The sequence below is a fragment of the Anolis sagrei genome, chromosome 1 (genome assembly GCF_037176765.1).
Source record: "Anolis sagrei isolate rAnoSag1 chromosome 1, rAnoSag1.mat, whole genome shotgun sequence".
NCBI lineage: Eukaryota > Metazoa > Chordata > Lepidosauria > Squamata > Dactyloidae > Anolis > Anolis sagrei.
Window position 1 is genome coordinate 288942630 of NC_090021.1, and position 25542 is coordinate 288968171.

A 25542-nucleotide genomic window follows, 5' to 3' on the forward strand; every position below is an offset into this window, starting at 1 on the left:
GATCAATAGGTACCGCTCTGCGGGAAGGTAATGGCATGACATGTAGTCATGCTGGCAACATGACCTTGGAGGTGTCTATGGATAACGCCGGCTCTTTGGCTTAGAAATGGAGATTAGCCCCCCCCCCTCCCAATTAAGTCTAGTCAGACACAACTAGACTTAATGTCAGGGGAAAACCTTTACCTTTACCTATTAAAAGATCTTGCTGGTCACAAACAACAACTGGCAGTGCATTTCATAAGCCACCGTTTGGGCATTATTCTTAGTTCCACTGGTACAGAGACCTTTTTTTTGTTTTCAGTTGTTGATGTTAATAGTTACTTTTCTTTAAGACAATTACGATATCTGGATAGAAAAAGTTGGTTGTTGTTAACTGTGAGAGTCATGCAGTATGTTCATATAGATTGTGTGAAATACATATACTGGACAATCAAGCATCCAGATTCTCTTAATGGCCTTGCTCAAATATAATTATTTTCTCTGATTGGTGTATCAGCAAATCAGCCTTAAACTTTGTAGAAATACAAAACAGGTTTTAGGAACAAAGCACTCACTGATAATCGAATGTGCTCATTGTCCATGGATTTCAAGATGGTAATTGAAAATTTGATGTGCGAGTATGAAAGGGAATGGTAAAAAACCTAAAAAGGAGAACTCCACACTGCAGCATTATGTTGCAGGTACTGCTTGTTGTATGTGCAGTTTGGCAATGGGATTAGTTTTCAGATGGTTATTTTGTGCCTGTTGTTTAGCTGCACCAGGTGTTTACTTCTAGTATTGTCATTTTTACATTTTAGGTAATGAAAAAGAGAGTTGTTTCTCTTTCCTACGGTTTATTGATGTTTCTCCAGCAGAGATGGCAAGCCTCGTGCATAAGGGACATTTAGCAAGGTGAGGACTTCTAGTTCAGATCTTAGATTTTGATAGGCTTGTATTTCAGTTAAATCTGTGGAAAAAGATGCACATAGTTAACATTGTTTTTGCATGAGAGACGTAATGTATTACATGCCAATGTATTGACCAAGTACACAATCTAAGGGAGCAAAAATAGGGGAACATCCAAGAAAACTCAAAGAAAAAAGTGGAGGCACATGTTAAGATGCTCAGTAGATGAATGATTTATTGACCAAAACCCAAAGGTTTTTGACCTATATGTGTTTTCTAATCCAGGGGCTATAAGAACCAAACAAAGGGATACCATATAATAAACAACACGTGCTTTTACAAGTTTTAAAAACTTTCTTTGTGTTTTTAAATATATTACAAGTTTACCCTTGGTTCACTTTTGATACAATAAATAAATAATTTTACAATATGTAACATCATTATTACATTTGTACATTCCTTATGCTCTGTACGTACCTATCAAAAATTTAACTGGAGCCTAAACTCCCACACTATTTACTCAAAAGGAGGCGGGGAGAGAAAGAAACAAGAATTTTTAAGGCCAGAGTGGTTTTTTTTAATGTTAGCAGATGATCAGAAAAAAAAAACAGTTTGATAGTTAACATTCAAGGGCACTTTGATGTAACTGGGCTGAATGAAAGGCAACTGTTGAAAAACTCAGAGGAAATGTATGAGGGTTTGAGGTCAAGTTTGAGGTCAAGTTCCTCAATTAGGCCTCTGAGAATAAAAGAATTTAATTTTCAAATTTGCTCTTTCTCTTTTGTTGTCAGAATTCTGTCATCATTAACAGCCACCTTTTCTATAGCCCAACATTTGATTGTTGTTGTACGGTGTTGTTTCAAGATATGACTCACAAAGAGAGCACTTGTTTTGTTGTTTCTTTTGTCACAAAGGTATTCTTACATGTTTCATGTGGGATCTGTCTGATTGTTTTCCTCATGTACATCTGTAGGCACATGCATTGAATGACCTAAATAACAACATTTACTATTGCTGAGTGACAAAATGATTAAAGTGTACCTCTGTTGCTTAGCATGGTCTGTACATTCAGGTATCGTAGAAGTGTACATGAAATAGATGCAGTGTCCACAAGCATGATGTCCTGTGGCTCTTGTTCCACCCCTTATAGGAGCCCTCTTCAACTTGTGACCCTCCAGGTGTTTGGGTTTCCAAATCCCAGAAGCCCTAGCCAGCTTGTTCAATGGTAAGGAATTCTGGGATTGGAAGCCCAAACAGCTGGAGAGCCAAAGGTTGAAGAGGCCTGCCTTAGAATGCTGTTTCTGTTCTTTGAAATTGCTGCTTACCAAAACATCCCTAACTTTTCACATTTTTTAAAAAGACAATCTGGGCTCTCTCCCCCCCCCCCCCCCGATAGTCCAATATATGTTGAACTATGTATAAATGTGCTTTGATGAAGCTCAAAAAACCATATTAACTTGATCGAAGGTGAAGCTACAATTGAGATTACTGGATTGTGATCTGTCAGTTCCAGAAAATGGATTTTGAAATGCTTTGGGCATATTAACAAAATAACTCATGGACAGATGATATCCAAAGGAAGAAGTGCTTCAGGGTCTGTGCAAAGCATCTCAAGCACTCTGTGTGTGTGTGTGTGTGTGTGTGTGTGTGTGTGTGTGTTGTCTCTTTGTATGTTGTTGAATGGCTAAAGAGGTCCAGTGCCAAGACTTAACTCCTTTTTTTGTTCCTCCTTGTTTACAAAACAGGTCATGAGTATATATGCAGTAGGGCTTTAGAAAATGTCAGGCTTTCTGCATCTTTAAATTCTTGTTCACAGAGCTGTGAATAAGAATATCTACTGTGGTTTGTTTCAGATGGTTAGCTCTTTTCCTGTCTCTGAAAGCCACCTACAGGCTCCATCATATTCGTTTTTGGAAAGAGCTGGAAGGAGAGGACCAGCATAAATCTCCATGTTTGAAGAACAAAGATTTCTTGCTTGCTGTCAGTTTTCCACTCTCCCCTCCCAACTTGCACAGCTGCACTTTGCTGCAGGTAAACAACACTTTCCGTTATATACAAACACAAAAATAGTTTGGGTTAAAGGAAATGTTAGAAAGTCAATGAATTAATAGTCTCCAATATTCTCGGAATGCGATCATTCTGTATGTCAGCCCACAACATTTTATGAGTTTGACTTTTTTGGATTTGATTATGCATGAATTTGATTAAAGTGTTCTATTTAAGAATCTCTAGGTCCTCTAGTGTGACTTGGTGCTGATTTCCCTCCAGACATTGGCCATAGAGTTGAGTTGGAAGACCTAGAGATTCCTAGATAAGTCTTTTCTCAGGTTAAAAATATAGCATTTTAAAAAATTCAGTTTTTCACTTTCATGGGAGTCCTCAGATCTTAATTCCAGAAGATCTGAAGGGCTGACTGTATTTAAAATATTTCTGTTTTTATCTGAAGATCTCAGGGAACTTTAAAAGATTATTAAAAATAATAAATGTTAATAAGTTAAAAAATTAACGTGTTAAATCATTAATCATTTCAAACTTTCGTGCTAAATAAGGCTTGAAGAAAAAGCCATGTTTTGACAGCACTAGGATCACACCAGTGCTTCTTCTAATAGGATTTCAGATAGCATAGCCTATAACCAGGGAGCCACTGAGAGAAGGCTTGCCCCACAATAAGAGGGCCCTCCTCCATCAGATCTCAATTCTCAGGTAGACCTATAGAGAGAAGGCACTCCCTTTTAGGTACATTATCACAAGCACCTTGAATTCCAATTCATAGTGTAATGGTAGCAGGTCCAATTTCTTTATAAAACCGTTCTTTTCCTTTCTCCAAATTGAGTACAGTAATTCTTTTAGTTACCTTTTAAAAATCCAAATACTGCAAACTGCTGACCTATGATACAGATTTGCCATCTTCCTGTCTACTTCATTGTTGGTGTAGTATACACAATAGAGTTTAAAGCATCAACCAGTATTTGAACGATTCAATATTTTTCCACTCTCTTTTATTGAAGTCACAACTAATAACTGTAGAAAGTAAGGAGTTGGTGAGAAATTTATGCTGAGAAATAAATAGTTAGCCCCAAGCAAGTTAAAATCATAAGTTAACTGAGTTAGGCTAGTTACATATAAGGTCTGGGAATAATTATAAAAATATTTTCAAATCTTTAGAGTACATTTTAAAATTTTATTTCTTTTAGAACCTTGTATTCACAAGCTACTGTAAAGCAGTAATTGGCTACTCTGATTCCATCATTCATCAACGATCAGCTACCTCATGGAAACAGTGTTGTCAAATCACAGAGTTGCCAGCCTTCTTGTCTGTAGTGAGTCCAAGGGTAAGTCCTTTCTGCTCTCTTCTGATTTTTTTTCTCCAGTAAAATATTGTGTCTTCATAGTTCGACATTCATAGTAGAAAGCACTTATTTTGTGTTGTGTTACATTTGTATTTTATTTTCTGATCCAGTCTTAGTTCTTTCAGAATTCAGTCTAGTTCTGTTTAACTGTTAGAAACCCATCCCTTACACCATTGTAGCTGATTCTTCCCAGGCTTGACTTTTGTTTCCTGAACCATTCAGTCTTTGTACTCAGGTATTGCATTGCACTCTTTGTACTCAGGTATTGCATTGCACATAGAGATCTAACATTTTCAGGATTATTGAAGTCATGAACAACATTTTTTTAATCTTAAGGCATGAAGTGGGGAATGGGATTGAAAACATAATGCTTAAGAGGAGTGTACCTCCTGTCTGTTCTGACAAAAGAAGCCCATATTCACAGAATTCAAGATTGTCTTATTAAGGGAAGGATGGATGAAGTATTGTCTGCGTATTACATATGTGGCTTGGAAGAGTCCCTGCAACCTTTGAGGTGGAGGCTATTTTTCTTCCAAATGATAAATAGTCCTCCAGATCATGGATGTTCAGACAGACTTTGACCTTGAGTAGGCTGAATGGCTCCATATGAAGCTGACACTTGGCACCTGTGAATTCATGGCAATTAGTTTTATCTTCTGGTGTTTTAAAATTGTATTGTTGTTGTTATGTTGTATGTGCGCCCTGGAGTGCTCTGTAAGCCACCCCAAGTCCGAGATGGTGGCAGGATATAAATAAAGTTAGACAGAGGTCTTCCTGGTCAGTCGAAAGGCTGAACAGGACATAGGGTTACAGCCTGTGTTGGATGGGGCTACACTCCCCCTGAAGACACAGGTTCGCAGCTTGGGAATGATCCTGGACTCATCGCTGAGCCTGGAACCCCAGATCTCGGAGGTAGCCAGAGGAGCCTTTGCACAACTAAGACTTGTGTGCCAGCTGCACCCATACCTTGGGAAGTCTGACTTGGCCACGGTACGTGGGGCTGCCTTTGAAGACAGTTTGGAGACTTCAGCTAGTGCAACGGTTGGCAGGCAGATTACTAACTGGGGCGACATACAGGGAACATACCACCCCTCTGTTATGTCAGTTCCATTGGCTGCCGGTCCAGCTCCGAGCCCAATCAGCAAAGTGCCCAAACAGCAAAGTGCTGTTTTTGACCTATAAAGCTCTATACTTGTCTGGCCCGGCTTACTTGTCTGAACTTGTCTTGTCCCACCTCGAAACCTAAGATCATCCGGGAAGGCCCTGCTCTCGCTCCCGTCAACAGCACAAATGCGCCTGGCGGCAACAAGGGACAGAACCTTCTCGGTGGTGGCTCCCCACCTATGGAACACACTCCCAATCAGCCACCTCCCTCCTGGCTTTTCAAAAGAAATTAAAGGCATGGTTTTGGGACCAGGCTTTTGAACAATAGACAGAAGCAGCACCTTGGAATGATGACATGACTGATGAGATTGGTTTAATGTTTTAATGATGGCTTATGTATTTTAACTGTGTATTTTAATTATGATGTGTTCAACTTGGGATTTTATTGTTGTAACTGTCTTGTAATAGCCTCATAACAGGGCCCACTGTAAGCCATCCTGGGAAGTGATGGGATAGAAATGCGGGAAATAATAATGGTTATTTTTTTTATTGGGTTTTGATTACGGTCAACCAAGCTCATTTTGTTTGTAAGTGACAATTGAACAGAGCTGCTTAGGTTTAATGTTGCAAGGAGCTTTTCTTATAGTCGGCTTCATTATAGATATTCTTCCCATAATTTAATAATAAACAGTTCCAAATGTGTTTTTCCAATTAATTAATGAAACACGGTTGTAATTTGTCCAGTGCAACACGGATTCTAGATTTCAAAAAATCAATGTGATATTATGTAATTGACCCAAATGTGGTAACTATCAGAGTCTGGAAGATCCTTAATTTTATTTTCATTAGAACTATATTTCTCTCTGTGTAATGTATAAAAAAGTCATAAACTGTATTCCTGTATACATGTACAGGGTTGTAGTTCATTAGCTGCTCCTGCCAATAGTGTTGCTTCCACTGACAAAGAGAAAGGGAGTATGTCTCTAGCTTTCCTATATCTGCTTTGGGGTTATTTATTTATTTATTTATTTTCGAGGTTTTATATACCGACCCTCTCACCTTCAAAGAGGGATTCGGACCGGTTCACAACATGTGTTAACATACAAAGAATATACAATAACAACACAATGCCACTTCATAACACGATTAAAATATCAGCACTATACACATTAAAACATTATCATCACAGTTAAAAGAGCCAAATTGTCCGACACCATCACATATGGGGCTTGAGCAGATTTGAACAGTACAAGGGACTTAATGGAAGAAAAGCGACAGTCCCATTTTTGCAAGATTAGTTCATTGCAGCAGCAGTGACCTAAATCAGCCTTAGATGTAAAATTTAACAAAGGTTCTGTATATTCTGGGGCATGATTAAAGAGATATATTTTACTGCACAGTGTGCTTTTAAATACATTGCATAGCGGAACTATATTTGCTGAATCCTGCAGATCTATCATATTTAAACAACGTTGTGTTTTCTGTTGAGAAGTTTACATGGTCTTGTTTGCACATCATTGTCTCAAACATGGCTTCCTTATTTTTTCTCAAATGTATCCATTGGGTGCTAGAAAGACACTGTGCAACTGAAACATTTCCATTCCAAAAGATAAATTGAGGTCACAGATCCCCAACAAGACAGTATGAAACTGTGTTATTAACTAGCTGTTTCTTGACTGTAGGTGGCAGTACCGTATTACATGTATTTGTAGACAAATCGTTGATTACCCTCCAAAATGATGTTCTACGGCAATGGTTCTCAACCTGTGGGTCCTCAGGTGTTTTGGCCTACGACTCCCAGAAATCCCAGCCAGTTTACCCGCTGTTAGGATTGAAGACCAAAACATCTGGGGACCCACAAGATGAGAGCCACTTTCTGTGTCAATATATTATATACCATAATTCAAAAGGTGAAACCTTTTATAATATAAGCAATAAGCAAATCCACAAAAATACGTTTCTTCGCCACCAAAGTAATTCGGTTACCAGCAAGTTCAGCATAGCTGTAATGTTGCCAATTAGTATATAGGAAACTCACAAGCTAATAAGTCTCCAAAAGCAGCAGAAATTAGATTTATTCCTGCACAAACGGCAGCATGAACACCATGGTTTCAGTCTGACAAACACTGAAACTTTAGTCCATTATTCCTACAGTAAAAACAAATTGCCTTTAAAGAAACATTACACCACAATCCACTGGCAAAACTTGCCATACTTTTGATAATTAATATGATCTCAAAAAGAGTTTTAGTAAATACTGCAAGAATATTGCAAGGTCATGTTTAGTAAAGCATCTGAAGGAAAGGTGCAACAGTAGGGAAAGAATAAATATGTTCTGTAGTAGAATAAATTTCAGTTTGTAGAAAACAAACTTCATCCTGGATAAAAAGCCTAGAGTAGTATAGAATCATAGAGTTGGAAGAGACCTTGTGGGCCATCCAGTCCAACCACCTGCCAAGAAGCAGGAAAATCACATTCAAAGCACCCCCGACAGATGGCCATCCAGCCTCTGGTTAAAAGCCTCCAAAGAAGGAGCCTCCACCACCACTACCACATTATTCTACCTTAATAATTCAGAATTTGAAACCCTCTATCCCCAAGCACCATTGTGAGGAAGGCAGGGCAACTTTTAGGCCGCTCACAAACAGGGTTTCATAAGATGAATTTATTGATGAATTATTTAACCCACCAGTGGATTCTGATTTGGTCAAAATAAAAATAGTATTATGATTCCTATTTATTTAAAATTTCTGCAAGAATGCATATTTTGATAGGTGAAATATGTTTCTTTTGGGTGAGTTTTCTACACTTGGTGCTGTCATAACTAGCTGTTGTGGCAGGATGACAGTCATTTGGACATCCATGTTTTTGTTCTGATTTCTGTTACGTGTTTTTTCTTTGTGCCTTTCTGATATTATATTGGCTGAAGAAAAAAGAAAGAGTTTTGTTCATTCATTCCCTACCACACTCATTGAATCATAAAGTTGGAAGAGACCTCATGGGCCATCTAGTCCAACCCCCTGTCAAGAAGCAAGAAAATCACATTCAAAGCAACCCTGATAGATGGCACCCAGCCTCTGTTTAAAAGCCTCCAAAGAAGGAGCCTCCGCCACACTCTGGGGCAGAGAGTTCAACTGCTGAACAACTCTCACAGTTAGGAAATTCTTCATCTTCAGATGGAATCTCCTTTCTTGTAGTTTGAAGCCATTGTTCTGCATCCTAGTCTCCAGGGCAGCAGAAAACAAGCCTGCTCCCTCCTCCCTATGACTTCCCCTCACATATTTATACATGCCTATCATGTCTCCTCTCATCCTCTTTTGCAGGCCAAACATGCCCAGCTCTTTAAGTCACTCCTCATAGGGCTTGATACCCCAGATCCTTGATCATTTCAGTTGCCCTCCTCTGGACAAGTTCCAGCTTGTCAACATCTCCCTTCAATTACAGTGCCCAGAATTGGTCACGGTATTCCAGGTGTGATCTGATCAAGGCAGAACAGAGGGGTAGCATGACTTCCCTGAATCTAGAAAGTGGACTCGTATTGATGCAGACCAGAATCCTATTGGCTTTTTAAGCTGCTGCATGACATTGTTGGCTCATGTTTAACTTGTTGTCCATGAGGACTCCAAAATCTTTTTCACACGTACTGCTATCAAGCCAGGTGTCTCCCATTCTGTATCTTTGCATTTCATTTTTTCTGCCTTAGAGGAGCATCTTGTATTTGTCTCTGTTGAACTTCATTTTGTTAGTTTTGACCCATCTCTCTAATCTGTTAAGATCATTTTGAATTCTGCTCCTGTCTTCATGAGTATTGGCTATCCCTCCCAATTTGGTGTAGTCTGCAAACTTGATGATCATGCCTTCACTGCCAGTTCATAGCATTGATAGTGCCCCAGCCATCTGTTTTTCTTGTGTTCCACTCCAGTAGAATACTGTATCACTGTATTCTACAAACTTTGTAGCAGCGAGCCTTGGATTTAATAGTAGTGGGCAGGAACATTCCATCAGTCACTGTTTTTAGAAGGAGCTTTGTGTCCCCCTCTAAATAAAGAGTTCTGATCAGCATTGTTGTATGGTGTTTTGAGGCCTTGGCCTATGTTAGCCACATCGAGTCCTTCGGGAGATGCTAGCGGGGTACAAATAAAGTTATAATAATAATAATAATAATAATTTTATAGTTAGATTTTATTCTTTCTTATGTTTATGCTTGGAATGTAGAGAGAATGTTTATGCTCACCTGGCTTGGCTGTATGTTTTAATAGGCTCCAGCATAAACATCGGAATATTCAAGTAAATATTCTGAATCCCTTTTTTTCTCTTCATGTACTGTTTTATAGGCTTATGAAAATGTGATGGTTCTCCTTACATGAAGAACTCCTGTGTGATGACTTATTTCAATTCTGGACATTGTAATCATTTATCTCACAGAAACAAAATAGGGCATGTTTCCAAAATGGGAGGTGTGCCCTACATTTATTTGCTGTGCTGCTGTAGATTCAGAGATTATATTCACTGATGACAGCTTGTATAATTCTCCCTATCACTCACTGCTTTTCCTTTCCCCGGTTTGGCTTTTGGTGTTTTGCTGTGAAAATCTGTGCACTTGGGAGCAGTTACTTGCTGCCCAGGATGACACCATGGGTTTTTCTTTAGTCTGTTGAAGGGAGATAAGAGGGTACTATAGATTTTTGTTTTGTTTTACAAAAGGTGGCCCTGTCTGTTGAAACATACTTCTTATCTTGAGACTGTTCAACCATTTCAAAAGGCAGCTGTTTGACTAGCATTCTCCTCCATCCAGATAGAATAAAAACTTAAAACGATGGAGATGGTCCAAGATGGTCCAGTTTGGTATACAGCTTAGATTCCGGTGTTGGCAGCATTGTTTGTTTGGCTGGGTTATTCATACTGAAGCTGACAGAAGAGAAGGTGGCGTGCAGAGGAAGATAAACTGAAGTCTGTAGTGTTATAAATATAGAAATAGAGCTTTCAAGCTGATTGTCAAGCTGAAAGAAATTGCTAAGTTTTGGGGGGGGGGGGGGGGAGAGACAAAAAAGACAACAGCAACCCAGGTCTATTTTTTGCAATTTAGACTTATACATGTGAGCACTACTCTGGATTTCTGAGGTATATCCAAAAACTAAAGGGATCAGTGATGTTTTCCCATTTGGTTTCAGTCTTTGACCATGGCAGTTGATGCATATGAGCAATGAGGGAGAGCATTCTTTATGTCATTCCTGAAGGCTTTCACAGCCAGAATCACTGGGGTGCTGGTGGTTTCCAGGCTGTATGACTGTGTTTTTGTTGTAGCTTTTTTTATCATATCAGAAGCGACTTGAGAAACTGCAAGTTGCTTCTGGTGTGACAGAATTGGCTGTCTGCAGAGACATTGCCCAGGGGACACTCGGATGTGTTGCCATCCTGTGGGAGACTTCTCTCATGTCCTCACATGGGAAGCTGAAGCTAAAAGACAGGAGCTCACCCCGTGTTGCAGATTCGAACCACGGATCTTCAGATCAGCAGTTCATCCAGCAACAGGGTTTAACCCATTGCGCCACTGTGGCTCCTTTGTTGTAGCTAGCACATCAGTAGATGCACCATGGCCTCCCAAGGATAGCTCACTACAAAATGAAGAATTTCCTAGGAAGAAAGAAAAAACAGTTGTAGTCAATGGGGCATTTAAAATGTTTAAAGATTGAATGTTTGCCATTCCCAAGGTAGCGCCCTTTTAAAGCTTTCTTGCTATTTATATGTTGCTGTTGTTGCTGTTAAAATGCTCTGCCTCCCCTTATGATTCTGTCCTATGATTATAAATAAATAAATTGATTCAGATCCTAAATCTATTACATAATATATAAAGAGTGGTGCAGAAGTATGAGTCGCCCTTGGGCTGAGAATTGCGGTATATAAGAGCAGTAAATAAATAAATAAAATAATAAATAAGTACACATGTTCATTGAAGGCTGGAGTGGGAAATCCAGTGGGATCATTCCAGTAAAGATAGGATAAGAACTGTGATTGGTAGATAGGACCATTTAACCATGGATCATTGTCCTGCTAGTAGGTGAACCTCCAGGTCAATCCTAAGTTCCTTATAGACTGAAATACGAATTCTTCTTCAGCTCCCCATCATTTGGCTCTGTCCATCCTGACCTTCTGCTGAGCTTGTTGACCGAAAGGTCGCAGGTTTGAATCTGGGGAGCTGCGTGAGCTTCCGCTGTCAGCCCCAGCTTCTGCCAACCTAGCAGTTCAAAACCATGCTAATGTAATTAGATCAATAGGTACCACTCCGGTGGGAAGGTAACGGTGCTGCATGCAGTCATGCTGGCCACATGACCTTGGAGGTGTCTACGGACAATGCCGTCTCTTCGGCTTAGAAATGGAAATGAGCACCACACCCCAAAGTAGGACACGACTGGACTTCATGTCAGGGGAAAACCTTTACCTTTATCCTGAACTCCTTCCTGACCAGTTCCCTAGTCTCAATGTAATAAGGTCAAAACAGTTCAATTTTTGCCTGCTGTGTTTTGTCTGCTGTGTTTACTACATGCTTTTTTGCCAACTCCAAACAAGATCTGGTATGGGTTTGTTTCATCTTGCCACTCTTCCATAAAACCCAACTATGTGGACTGACCAGGTGTTATTTCTTTCACAGGCAGTTTCTCCCATTTCAATTGGGGGATCTCTCAAACTTCATCAGAGTTGCCATTGTGCTCTTGGTTGCTTCTCTAAATATTGGTAATGCCCTCCTTACCCTGTCACCAAGTTTGGAAAGATAGCTTTCTCTGATAGAGTTGTTTTATTTTTGGGGTTTTTTTTGTGTATGTCAGGAGTGACTTGAGAAAGTGCAAGTCACTTCTGGTGTGAGAGAATTGGCCGTCTGCAAGGACATTGCCCAGGGGACACCCTGATGTTTTACCATCCTTGTGGGAGGCTTCTCTTCTGTCCCGACATGGGGAGCTGGAGCTGACAGAGGAAGCTCATCTTTATTCTCCCTGGATTTGAACCTCCAAACTGTCGGTCTTCAGTCCTGCTGGCACAAGAGTTTAACCCATTGCGTCACCGAAAGCTCCGATAGAGTTGTGATTGTGCCAGACTCTTTTAGTTTTATAATAATACTTTTAATTATTCTTTGGATAATACAGTTGTTATAATCAAATCCTGGGTACTGCTTCTACACAACTTTCTCCCAAATTTGTTTTCATAGATTCTTGGCTTGCCCAGTATTCTTTTGTTTAGATATATTCTCCAACAAACTAGAGCTTCGAGAAACAGGTATATTCTGCCTGGGATCCTGTGCTACAGGTATTGCATACAGGTATATTGTCTTGCAGAACATGATAGTTGTGTTTAAGCATTTAAAGGGATGTGATATTGAGGAGGAAGCAAGCTCTTTTTGCAGCTGCGCCAAAGACCCAAGACATAGAACAACAAATTCAAACTATAGGAAAAGCAATTCTACCTAATAATTAGAAAAAATATATTGATGATAAGAACTGTTTGACTGTGGAATAGTTTGCCTCAGAATATGGTGTCTTTTTCTGGATATATTTAAACATAGGCTGGGTGACCTTCTGCTGGGAGTGCTTTGATTCTGTATTTTTGCATTGGATTGGACTGGGTGGCCCTTTTTGATTCTAGGTTAACTCTGTTTAGTGGCTAATGTGACTTTTAATGGCAAAAGGTTGCACCCTGGACTTTTTAAGGGGTGACACAGCAAGGGAGTTTATTTTTGTTTATTTGATGTTTGTGCCACAATACAAATATTTAGGACCTTCACAATGTTGAGTATTTGATATACAGCAAGTGGTAATAGCAAATAAACCGCTTTCAGTTCCAGGATGCAACACAAAAAGTCACGGAAAAGTGGAAGGGGCTGAATGTTTCTGCTAGGCCAAGGCATTGCAGCTCTGTGACACTGCGTGCTTGTTTGTTCTTCTGTTTCAAAGCACCTGCAAAATCCAGAGGGTATTTCTTAGTTTCATAAATGTTCTGTTTCACTATATTCGTAAAGGGAGCTAATTTGTTACTCACTGTATTTGATTCTCATTTCATTTTCACCCAAAACTCTAGCATAAATGTAGTTTTTTTTATTTACAGGTAATTGCTGTGCCACTAGATTTTTACTGCAATGATCGGAGTGCGGAGTATGAGAGAAAAGCACTTAAAGAAGGAGGAAATCTTGAGGCTAAGCAGTGTATATTGCATGGAGCACCTGAACTTGCAGTTAGCTGGCTGAAGCGGAGCTCTCAGTTGTGTCCTGAACATCAAGGAGGCCTGCTGGGAGTCAGACCCCCAAATGGCTGGTCTTTCATCAGGATACCAGGTAGATTGCATTCCTCAGGTTGCATGATTGAATGCTGAAAAAATAATGCAAGACACGACACATTTTGTGTTATATTTTTTGTTTATTTTATTCCTGTAGTAGTAAAATGATTTGTGCATGCCATCAGATAAAAAGAAAATACAAGTGGACAGAGAGTTAAACTCTGCAACCTCTCCAATAGTCCGAACCTCTCATTTTTGCAGCTACGTAGGTTCCCATACGTAGCTGCAATGCAAAATTGATTCAGATTACACCAGCGAAGTGCTACAGAAATACTTGTGAGATTTAAATTCGGCTTATAGAATGGCCTTAGACCTTGAACTCTGAATGGTGTGTTTTTAACTTTTAATGTATTTTAATCATGTCTAATATGTTGTAATTTTAGACTATTTTTAGGTGAATTTGTTGTTTTGAGGCACTGTGTATGTGCCATTGAGTCCCCCTACTGGGGTAGAGAAAGATAAATATGCTAAATAAATAAATAAATCACAGGAACGAACAAGGAAAAGTGCATATAAAAATAGATAGGATCGAGCTTGTTTCAGAGCAGAGATGGATAACTACCATGCGCCTGGGGGTGCGTGTAGCTTGATTTGCTGCTAAAATTCAATAGTACAGTAGCAAAAAATTGTTTCACTTTAAATGTATTCCCCCCCCCCCCCCCCCGCTCCTCAAACAAGAAGCACCTCATAGACAAATTTGAGCTTCCAATTACATCAGTGGTTCTCAACCTGTGGGTCCACACATGTTTTGGCCTTCAACTCCCAGAAATCCTAACAGCTGGTAAACTGGCTTGGATTTCTGGGATTTGTAGGCCAAAACACCTGGGGACCTACAGGTTGAGAACCACTGGATTACATGAATCTCCTTGCTTGGTGCTTTTATTTTGAAAAATGTTGGATTTCCTTACCCCAATTGAATTTAAGCTGTGCATTGATAGCAATAGCCAGCTAGTACCTTTGAAAGCACTATAGAAATGCAACAGCAGTGGGGAACATGTTATCCACCTCTGTTTTAGAAAGTGAAAAATAACTCAATGAATAAACCAGTTGAGAGCTGTATGTTAGGCTGCAGGGTTGCAATGAGGTAGCTATTTGAACAACAAAACAGCTGCTGTTGTAGTTAACTCTCCCTTTCCCGATCAAACTGTGTTCCCTGTTGTGATCACTGTGGGAATCTCTTGAGCTTTTCCTGTTCTTTGAGAGAGAAATGGTCTTAGATTAAATGGCAGGAAGTGTCTGAGTTCTTTTTGAATTGATAAAAAGTCCCACATTCACTGACTGTTTACTGTGAGAGCCAGCTAGTTTCTCACTGACCCCATTATGCCCTGCACACTTCTAGAAGAGAGAGAGAGAAGGAATTGCTGAAAACACTTGTATTTCCTTTATTTTATTTGTATTATACCTGAATGAGACCCAGGGTGACTGTTTTAGTTGTTCCATCACATTAACTACACAATATTTTCTAACTCCTTAGTGTAAATCAAACCTAGTTTTTCAAAACCTCTTCTTTATTTGGGATTCTTTCAAACAGTTATTTTGACTCTGCAAAGCATTTAATTCTATTCCCTCTGTGTCCCCCCCCCCCCCAAAAAAAAAAAAGGAAACTGTCTACCCTGCCTAAAAGCAATTCATCGTTGGGTGAAAGGAAACTGTTTTTGTCCAGAACATGGAGGCACACATTTATGAATTGACACATTTTTTCTTCTTTTTTAAAAAAAAAATATTCCATGTCTTGTCTGTAAAACAATCTATCAGATAAATTTAAATCTTAAATGCTTTCCTTTTAGGAAATATGATTGTGTTAGTTTCACAAGTGCCAGTAGGCCCATTTCCTGACTGGAATTCCATTCAAGAAGACTTGCAAAGAGATTTTCTTATTCATTCCAAAAATCAGTCCTAGGGGCCCCTCCAAGTCAAGCTGGGGTTGTAGAGGAGAACATCTGTGAAAAATTGCTTGTTGCCCTCTTCAGCCAGTGGAATCTTCCATTGCATCACAAGCCTTCTGTTTTAAATTGGGATCCACTGCATTCTGTCAAAAATCAATGGATTGATTTTAAAAAAATTCTTTTTAACTATTAAGTGCAATAATTATCAGCAGCAGAACTTTGAATATTTTTTCATTATTTTTCTTTCTAGACAAAGAAAGCCTCATTACAGATAGTGGAAAGCTTTACGCCTTGGATGTTCTGTTGACAAGATTGAAATCTCAAGGTCACAGAGTCCTTATCTACTCTCAGATGACACGGATGATTGACCTGTTGGAGGTAAGAAATGCATCACCTGTGTAAAAGGCAATCTGAAACTAATAGCTGAATACACCCAGTATTTGACATGAAATTGCGTAAGAAAATCTAGATCACATTTCCTCAACACAGGGTTAATGGTAGCTAAAAAGAATTAATGACCTTCCTGATTTGATTTTCTTTTCCCCGTGTGTAACCTTGACCTATGAAACTGCAATATTGTTATGCAGTAATGCTCTTAATACTTCTTTTCTGATGAGAAGGCAGATCCATGCAGTCCTTTCTTAATCCCCTGCCAAAGAAAAATGTATTATGCATCCTATATTATTAAAGGTGTAGGTATTATAATATCTGCTGCTGTAGTGAGGCAAAGAAACACCAGGACATTGAGTAAAGTTGGGGAACACCATTATTCTAGTCAACCAGATGCTTGTGGCTCAGTTTTGAATTGGCATTTATTGACACTGTTTCCTGACTATTTGGTTTTATCTCCTGTATTATTTGCACTGTAAGCCAGTTCAACAACACTGGGCTGTATTAAACCTGGACAACGTATGAGCTACATGCAGTCTTCCAGTGATGACACTCACATTGCCCGCCATCACTGCTGAATTTTCCACAATAGCAGTGACAATTCCTTTTTTAAAGGATAATTGGTCTCATTTTTCTTCTAAGTGGCATACCCCGAAAACTCAAGAAGCATGTTTCAGCATAAAAACAAGACACATGCTCCTTACGTGCCTGGCTTTAAAAGAAAAAGGTTGCCACCACTGTGGTATATTTGGCAGATGCATAGGGTACAGCTCCCAGTGAGTTCAAAGGAACCTGATGTTCTATCTGTGCTCCTATAAGAGCTTTGAATGTATTTATTTTTTCCTGTTTGAAGAACAGGGTATGGGGGTGAGTGAGTGGTTGGCTTGACAAACTCCCTGTCATTCCCAGTGGACCAAAAGAAGGGGCAAATAAAATGACTAAATATCTTTGTTGCCTCAGTAACCAACTCTTTTTGGCCAGGATTGATTTCAGTATTTCTGAGGATTAGTACTTCTGGTGTCATGATGACCGTGTCAGCTAAACAGGCTTAATGGGAGGATATTGAAGCTTAACCATCAGTTTCCATTTCTATTTAAAAACGGAATACTACGTTCATGGGTAAAAATCAGAAAGGCTTTCTGGCAAGACCCTCTTAATCTTCCAGCATATTTAGTATATATTGCTATTAACATCACGAAAACCTCATTTGGTATTGAAATGCACCTGTATTATTTTAAGCTATTGAGACTTTATTTTAATTGCAGTATGTTGTAATATGGCTACATTGTGTAAACCTTTGTGGTGTCCCTGAGAACCTCTTTGAGTATCATTGAGTATTAAGCCCTATGAAGAGCGGCTTAAAGAGCTGGGCATGTTTAGCCTGAAGAAGAGAAGGCTGAGAGGAGACATGGTAGCCATGTATAAATATGTGAGAGGAAGTCACAGGGATGAGGGAGCAAGCTTGTTTTCTGCTTCCCTGGAGACTAGGACACGGAACAATGGCTTCAAACTACAAGAAAGGAGATTCCATCTGAACATTAGGAAGAACTTCCTGACTGTGAGAGCTGTTCAGCAGTGGAACTCTCTGCCCCGGAGTGTGGTGGAGGCTCCTTCTTTGGAGGCTTTTAAAAAGAGGCTGGGTGGCCATCTGTCAGGGGTGCTTTGAATGCAATATTCCTGCTTCTTGGCAGGGGGTTGGACTGGATGGCCCATGAGGTCTCTTCCTACTCTATGATTCTATGATTTGCCATGAAAAAGCAGCATACAAATAATATGGTGATTATGATATTATCAAAAGATCTAAAATAAGTCACAAAGCTCCTAACTCCCACAAATGGAAGGACAAAATACTTTCTTGGGCAGAACATTCTCTTCTGAAGTCTGGAGCAAACATAATTCATGCTTCTTGTGGTCAAGGTAACTAGGCTAGATAGATAACTTTCTCATCTGGGATGTTTCAACTTCATTCTGAGAGTGAGCTACAGTCCTAACATATCTTTGTCATTTGTCACTGGAGTCCAACAGAGAGAATTCCAAAGCAGCTACATAAACAACAAAGACCAACTTCCAAATCTAGCCTGGCTGGATGATTTGTAGAAATCTAGTCTCCCTTTGCTTCTTCTTTGTCCTTGTACAGAAATGACTGTTTTCCCACGTTACAGGAAATCAATAAAATAGGACCTTGTGATCCTCCTCCAAGGCAAATAATGTTAAGGCTAACCTCTCTCTCAGACTAAAAACATCATATAGTATGCTTGTTTGATGGAGCATAAGGAGTCTGGCCTTTTCTCAAGCTCAAATTAAAAACCACATGTGGGTCTCAAGTGTAATTTTCAGTGAAGGCAGCATTTAAACAGCTCAATTCAGGAAAAGTTATTCTCTGAAAGGGGCATGACATCCATCAGGATTTACCTTATGTACTGATCTATATTCTGTGGGCAAAATATAATTTTGCAAAATGAATATTTTACTTACGGTCAAAATCTTATCTTTCCAAGCCTTCAAGATGAACTAGGAAATGTGTTTACAATGCAGTTAATGTAAAGGGATGAAATAATATTGTTTGACCTTCATGATCACATTCCACTTGGATTCTTGATAACTATGCTGGATGAACCCTTGTGATAAATAGTTACGTCGTTTAATATTGCCGTTTTTCAACATTAATACAGCATATTTCTGTCAGAAGTCATTTAAACAGTTAAAAAATGCCAAATCTTTTAGTTTGATCTCTGCAGCATAGCTTTGTTTCCAAATAGGGTTTTAGGGATGCAGAAAAATTAACAACGCTTCATAGTGTGAGCAGGATGGGGGGATTAGGAAAGAAAATAGACTTCTACTATTGGCAGGTCAAGGACGTTTTGGGTTTCACACATTGAATCATGATTTAGCTCTATTCTTTGTTGTCATAATTGTTCTTTGCTAGAGCTTGCACCCAACATGACTTTTAACAAATTCAGATAAGGATATAGATAAAAGTGCACGAACTATTATTGTTCAAATGTAATTGCACTATCTAAAATAAAGCATTAAATAATGTAAAACGTATAGATGAAAAATAATAAACTGTAGAACAGCACATTATTAAAAGACCGTTTGATTAGTTCTCCACAGAATGTTGAAATAGAAAACATTTCACCTGCTGGCAGAAGATTTCATTTATTGTGTCAGCAGGGAATTGAGAATATAATTATAATGTATAAAAAAAACCGCAAACAAAGTTGAAAACTTGGCATTGTGTTAGATTTCCTTTGACCAGAAGCTGGCCACTTGAAATGCCTCTGGTATTGCTGTAAGAAGGTCCTCCATTGTGCATGTGGCAGGGTGCAGACTGCATTGTTGAAAGTGGTTTGTAGTTTGCTCTTCTCCACAGTCGCATGTTGTGGACTCCACTTTATAGCCTCATTTCTTAAGATTGGCTCTGCATCTCATTGTACCAGAGTGCAGTTTGTTCAGCACCTTCCAAGTTACCCAGTCTTCTGTGTGCCCAGGGGGGAGTTTCTCATCCAGTATCAGCCACTGATTGAGGTGCCAGGTATTAGCCCACCACTTTTGTACCCTCGCTTGCTGAGGTGTTCCTATGAGTATCTCTGTAGGTCTTAGGAAGCTATTTCTTGATTTAAGGCGTTGGGATGCTGGCTGATAGCCAAACAGAAGAGGGGCCAGAGATGTCAATGTCTTGGTCCTTTCATTACTGGCTGCTACTTCCCAGCAAAAATCAGGTAGCGCAATACTGGCTAAACAGTGTAATTTCTCCAGCGGTACAGGGGATAGATATCCTGTGATAATGTGGCATGTCTCATTAAGAGCCACATCCACTGTGTTAACGTGGTGAGATGTATTCCATGACTGGGCATGCATGTTCAGCAGCAGAGTAGCAAGGCTCAAGGGCAGATGTCTGCACAGGTTATGCCAGTCGGCTTTCTAGAACTTTGGGCTATTGAGCTCATTTTAACTTTGCAAATGCAATCCTGGCCATTGCTGAAATCTGAGCTCCTAGACTTAGCCCTGAATCCAAAAGTAAACTCAAACTATCCTTCTTCAGGGCAAGTATACAAGCAGTCTCAAGTTACCAACAAGCTAAGTTCTGTAGGTTTGTTCTTAAGTTGAATTTATATGTAAGTCGGAAGAGGTAAATTTTGAGTGTAGCTTCAGATATAAAGATAGATAGATAGATAGATAGATAGATAGATGCGCATGCATGCATGCTTTGGATAGCTGTAGTGTTTCTCTTGCTGACTGTGCCCCTAGTCAGAAGATTTCACCTTTCTTTTTATCCCCGTGAGAATTGGATTTTGAAAACATGGGCTTGTTATGGAAACAAGGATTGATGATAAAGCTTCAGTGGAGACACCTTTTGCCCATGCTAAGTCGTTCAGGAGTAAATTTCCCTTCCTAGAGGTAGATTTCTCTTATTTCCTGTTGTCTTACCCCCGTTCTTAACTATAACTATGAGTCGTTTGTAAGTTGAATGCTTGTAACTCCACACTGCCTGTAATCCCATCCTGTACAATATTTGCATGCAACGGTAACAACATAATTATATATGACCTGATAGAAAACTGACCTACACAAAGTTTTCAACTGTATCAGTGTTTGTCTATAAATTGTACCTTTTTCTCACAATTCAGTTGGTTGTTGGAGTTTTTTTATACATGCGTGTGAAATTCTGCACTTTAAAAATGGGTTTTATCATCTACATTTTATATATTTATTTATTTGAAATATTTATACTTGGTGATTTACAAACTATGTATAATAATCCAGTTTTGACCTCTAAGTATCCCTTTGCTATAATATCAGCAGGTTTAGAGGAAGTAGGCTTCAGCAGTATTGTATTGTATTAACCATTTTTTGCTTTTTTTAAAACTTATAACCCTTATGTAGCATTAAGAGCCTCCCATAATGATGTTTGAAATCCTGATGTTTGGTAATAACATTGTTTAGAGATGCAATTGAAATATTAATAATTTTGTTCTGGTTTCTTATGTTCTTAGGAATACATGGTTTACAGGAAACATACATTTATGAGGCTAGATGGCTCATCAAAAATTTCTGAAAGAAGGGATATGGTAGCTGACTTTCAGAACAGGTATATGGTTTATTTTATTTTTGCTATAATACTAGTGTATTGAGAAAAGAACCCTCACTTCTAGATAAGCGGACTTTCCTTTCTGCAAAAAAATCTAACCTTTATTATAACCTATAAAATATAAGTATTGTCTTTCTTCCAATGTGCAACTCATAATGAAATAATAATAATAATAACTTTATTTATATTCTGCTCTATCTCCCCAAAAGGACTCAGGGTGGAATATAAATACTCAAGATGATTGACAGCACAGGTTAAAACAAAATAGAGCTAAACAACCCTCTTTGTAATGTGTGTGTGTGTGTGTGTGTGTGTTTTTTTTTTGCTTTATAAGTCTCTTCCACTGTGTTTTTCAGTGTTTTTATGAGTCATGGTCACTCGTTGACCAGATAGGTGTATTGTGTCCAAATTTGGTGTCAATTCATCCAGTGGTTTTTGAGTTATGTTAATCCCACAAACAAACATTACATTTTTATTTATATAGATTACCAAATAAACTCTGCTACCCCGATTAGGTTGTGATCCTAACAGTTCATGATCTATATACCCTGATGGTCAATGATCCTAACAGGTCATGATCCATTATCCCCAATAATTAGACCTGCTTTGACATGAATCTTATCTGGATTTTAAGTTGCATATCTGAAGGATATGGCTATACAGACCGGGCCGGCAAGTCTTTCTCATACAAACTTATCTGATGCAAAACATTCCCTATGGATAATCATGCAAATAAAGTACAGTATAGACCAGAAATATATAGATATGCTTGCAGTGCTTTCTAAATTATGCAGTTCTCAGATAGCTACAAAGGTGCACATACTATTGGTTCACATGGTGCTCTGACTACTTGTACAAATAACACTAATTAGGTCTACCATTTCTCCAGACATTTGCAGCCAAGGATTGAGTGAGCAAAGAGTGAAGAATAAAATTTCTAGAAATATCTCTCTAGTAAAAAAATATGGGGGAAATGTTACCAAAAAATAAGAAAAATGAGATCACCCACTCCTGACTCAATTCCTGGTGGAAAAAAATATTGTTGGAAGACTATACAGTGCTTTCTGAGCACATCTCTGTACATTATGTGTTCCTGCGCTTTTGCCAGGGAATACTGTCATTTCCTGGGACCCTCCAGGATCTTTGAACAGGTGCCTCAGAGTCCCTGCCAAATCAGGAGACTTAAACCTCAAACCAGACCCGTGTGGCCAAAGTTGTCATGTCAAGTGTTGCAGGCAGTTTCTGTAGTTGTTTTGTACTATGGCTCTTTAGAGCAACTGCTCTCACTGTCCATCTAGCAGCAGCAGCAGATGGGGGGCAGGAAAAAGATTGTCCTTCATTTGGAAGTGAAATCGCGTCTTACTCCAAGTGTTTTTATGTCCCTGGGCATGTTTATTTGGAAGTAAGACTCCACTGCACTGAATGAGGTGTATTACCTAGTTAGTGTATTAAGGAACGCAGTCTGAGGGTGCATCTACACTTTAGTTTAGTTGCATTGATTCAGTGGTATGGAATCCTGTGAGTTGTAGTTTTGTGGCACCAGCACTACCTGGCAAATTCCCATGATTCCATGTCATTGAACCATGGCAGTTACAGTGGTGTCAAACTGTATTAATTCTGCAGAGTAGATGCACCCTTGGTCTGTATCCAGCCTTATATAACTAGCATTTTGAGAACATTTAGCAATGAATAAATAAAATTTATTCACCTCAGTTAAAAGCCAATCAAAAATATTACATCGATATTATAATACTGCTTGTGTTTAACAACCTGATGGTTACATGTAATATTTTATATCAACACAATTGAAATGGTGGTGCTTTTCTCTCACTCTGTAGGAATGATATCTTTGTCTTCTTGTTAAGCACAAGAGCTGGTGGTTTAGGCATTAATCTTACAGCTGCTGATACAGTAAGTAAACATCTTGGTTTGAAAATGTAATCTTGATCCTGTAAGATAGAAATGAACAGGCACTAAAACAGGATGTATGCTCTTTGAAAAAATCCGTAAAGGTCTAATACATGTGCTAATTCTGATTACAGTGAACCTATTGAATTAATGCTTACATAAGTATTAGTTGTTAATTCCCATTGATTCAATGGATCTTTTCTATTGGGACTAGCATTTGTGTGCAGGCCAAAACTGCTGAAATGAACCCTGCAGGTATTTATCTCTGAGATTTACCTGCAGTGCAGAATTTCTAAAATGCAAATATTACTTTCTATGCTTTCTTGTGACTGCATCTTATATTGTGTTTCTCAGCTGTTCCTCTTAGAAAGGCAGAAGCAGTATTATATGGTTTTCATTAAAGAAAAATTCTGCTGGACTTTTTAGGCTAAGTCACTGATGGAATCATACAGTCCTCCAACTGTTGAATTGCAACACCCAGCAGTCCTCATCATTGCTTATGTTGTCTAGGGTTGATGGATGATGCAGTCCAACAACATCTCAAAAATGTGCATTCCCAACTCCAAGATAAATCCATTGTTAATCTCTCTGAAAGTAGAACCATTGGAATACAATTAATCTAACTCCAGTTGATTTTTGATAGGTCTGTTCTAGATGGGATTAATGTTGGAGTTGATTTTTTCAAGTATCTCTTCCAACCCAAGGAATAGGCTGAGCAGGTGCAATAATATTTGCCACCCTGAGTCCCCCCCCCCCCCCCCCCCGGGGATGAGAAGGGCGGGGTAAAAGTGACGGAAATAAATAAATAATAAATAGTCTTTCTGTTCCAAGAACTGAGATTACTGCAGTGTCATGACTGCTCTTTCTTTCTTTCTGTCTTTCTTTCTTTCTTTCTTTCTTTCTTTCTTTCTCCCTACTTACTCCAAGGCAATTAGAGTAAATTAACTGTTCTAATTTCCTTTGGGTAAGTAGTGTCCCTCCCTCATGGTAAACAGTGAATTGTATCTTTTTTGTCACTTTTTAAAAGAACTATTACATATTTGTGACAGCTTTTGCTGAACTAGGTGTATTATAAGATCAAATAATGAAATATATGTCTTATGCTGCTTGGATCCAGCAACAACAGAACTAGTTGTTTCTGGCTTTCTGCCTCTCTTTCACCACAAAAATCAATTAAGTGAACTAATAAAATTACCCAAGTCACAAAATTATCCAGAGAGTAAACACAGATACTTTACACTACATATTCCTGGTCATGAATAACTTTTGGAGAATCATAAGATATTTGTTCTTTGTGTTTGTAACTTTGTTCAAAAATGCCCTGACAGGTAATTTTCTACGATAGTGACTGGAATCCAACAGTGGATCAACAGGCCATGGATAGAGCACACAGGCTGGGTCAGACAAAACAAGTGACTGTGTACCGGTTGATCTGTAAAGGCACCATTGAGGAACGCATTTTACAAAGAGCTAAGGAGAAAAGCGAGGTAAGATTAATGAATAATGAAATACAGAGAGGACAGAAGAAATAGTGGACAGTGACAAATGAAAAAACATGCATTTCCTTCCAGGAGAAGAAACATAATTTCACAGACACTGATCTTGTGAAGAAAATACTATCAATAACATAGTGAGCAAGTTGTTTCATTCTTTGTTCATATATTCAGTGTATACTCAGTCTTCTTCCTAGCATGGGATCCAGAGCGGCTTACAACTCATTTAAATGACATGATAAGCTCCAAAAGAAAGGGAGAATGGATTGGATTTAACCCTGGGATGGGAAATAATCTTTTATGCCTATCATTATTTTTTTTACTATGTTTGTAGCCTACCTTTGTCGAACATGTAGTAAATGGTGACATACACAGAGTTCCCAAGTAGTTTCCTGTCTGGACACTAACTGTGTCTAAGTATTTAGCATCAGCAGCAAGGCTACATCATGCACCTTCACATTATGCCTTATTCCATTTTAGCTAGATTGTGCGGGGCACTTAAATTCTGGTATACATGCTTACCTTCATGCAGTTCTTAGAATCAGAATAACTATATATTTCAGTTTAGTAGCCTAAATGTGTTCTGCCCCATCTCACAATGTGTTACCAGCATGTTGTTCCCCTTTCTTTTTATTTGGGACCCAATCTATCTATGAGTATGTGCATATGTACATATTAGAATTTGTACATATCTGAATCACATGTTTACAGTAAGGTTGCAACATAGTAAAATGTCTATTCAGCATTCAGTCTAAAGGAATTTGCTAAGCACAAGACTAAACCAGTGGTAATCGGCACACTGGGTGCCGTGCCAAAAGATCTCAGCTGGCATTGGGAAACAATAAACATTGACAAAATCACAATCTGTCAGCTGCAAAAGGCCACCTTACTTGGATCTGTGCACATCATTCAAAAATACATCACACAGTCGTAGATGCTTGGGAAGTGTTCGACTTGTGATTTTGTGATACAAAATCCAGCATATCTATCTCTTTTGCTGTGACATACTGTGTTTTTGTGTCAGTAAAATAATAATAATAGTATATTTATATTCCACCTTGTCTCCCCGAGGGGACTTAGGGCTCATTACAGTACACATGTATGGCAAACAT

At 38.8% G+C, this 25542-nt stretch overlaps 1 protein-coding gene across 2 annotated transcripts in view; it reads left to right on the top strand.

The window, feature by feature from the left end:
- The window catches only part of INO80 (INO80 complex ATPase subunit), an 83236-nt gene that overhangs the window by 48943 nt on the left and 8751 nt on the right, over window positions 1-25542 (top strand). For both annotated transcript variants that reach the window (XM_060760626.2, XM_060760634.2), the window contains exons 23-30: window positions 798-891; window positions 2739-2916; window positions 4080-4217; window positions 13434-13659; window positions 15798-15925; window positions 20935-21029; window positions 22868-22940; window positions 24266-24424. In XM_060760626.2, coding sequence (XP_060616609.2) covers window positions 798-891; window positions 2739-2916; window positions 4080-4217; window positions 13434-13659; window positions 15798-15925; window positions 20935-21029; window positions 22868-22940; window positions 24266-24424 — 1091 coding nt within the window. The remainder of the gene's footprint in view (window positions 1-797; window positions 892-2738; window positions 2917-4079; window positions 4218-13433; window positions 13660-15797; window positions 15926-20934; window positions 21030-22867; window positions 22941-24265; window positions 24425-25542) is intronic.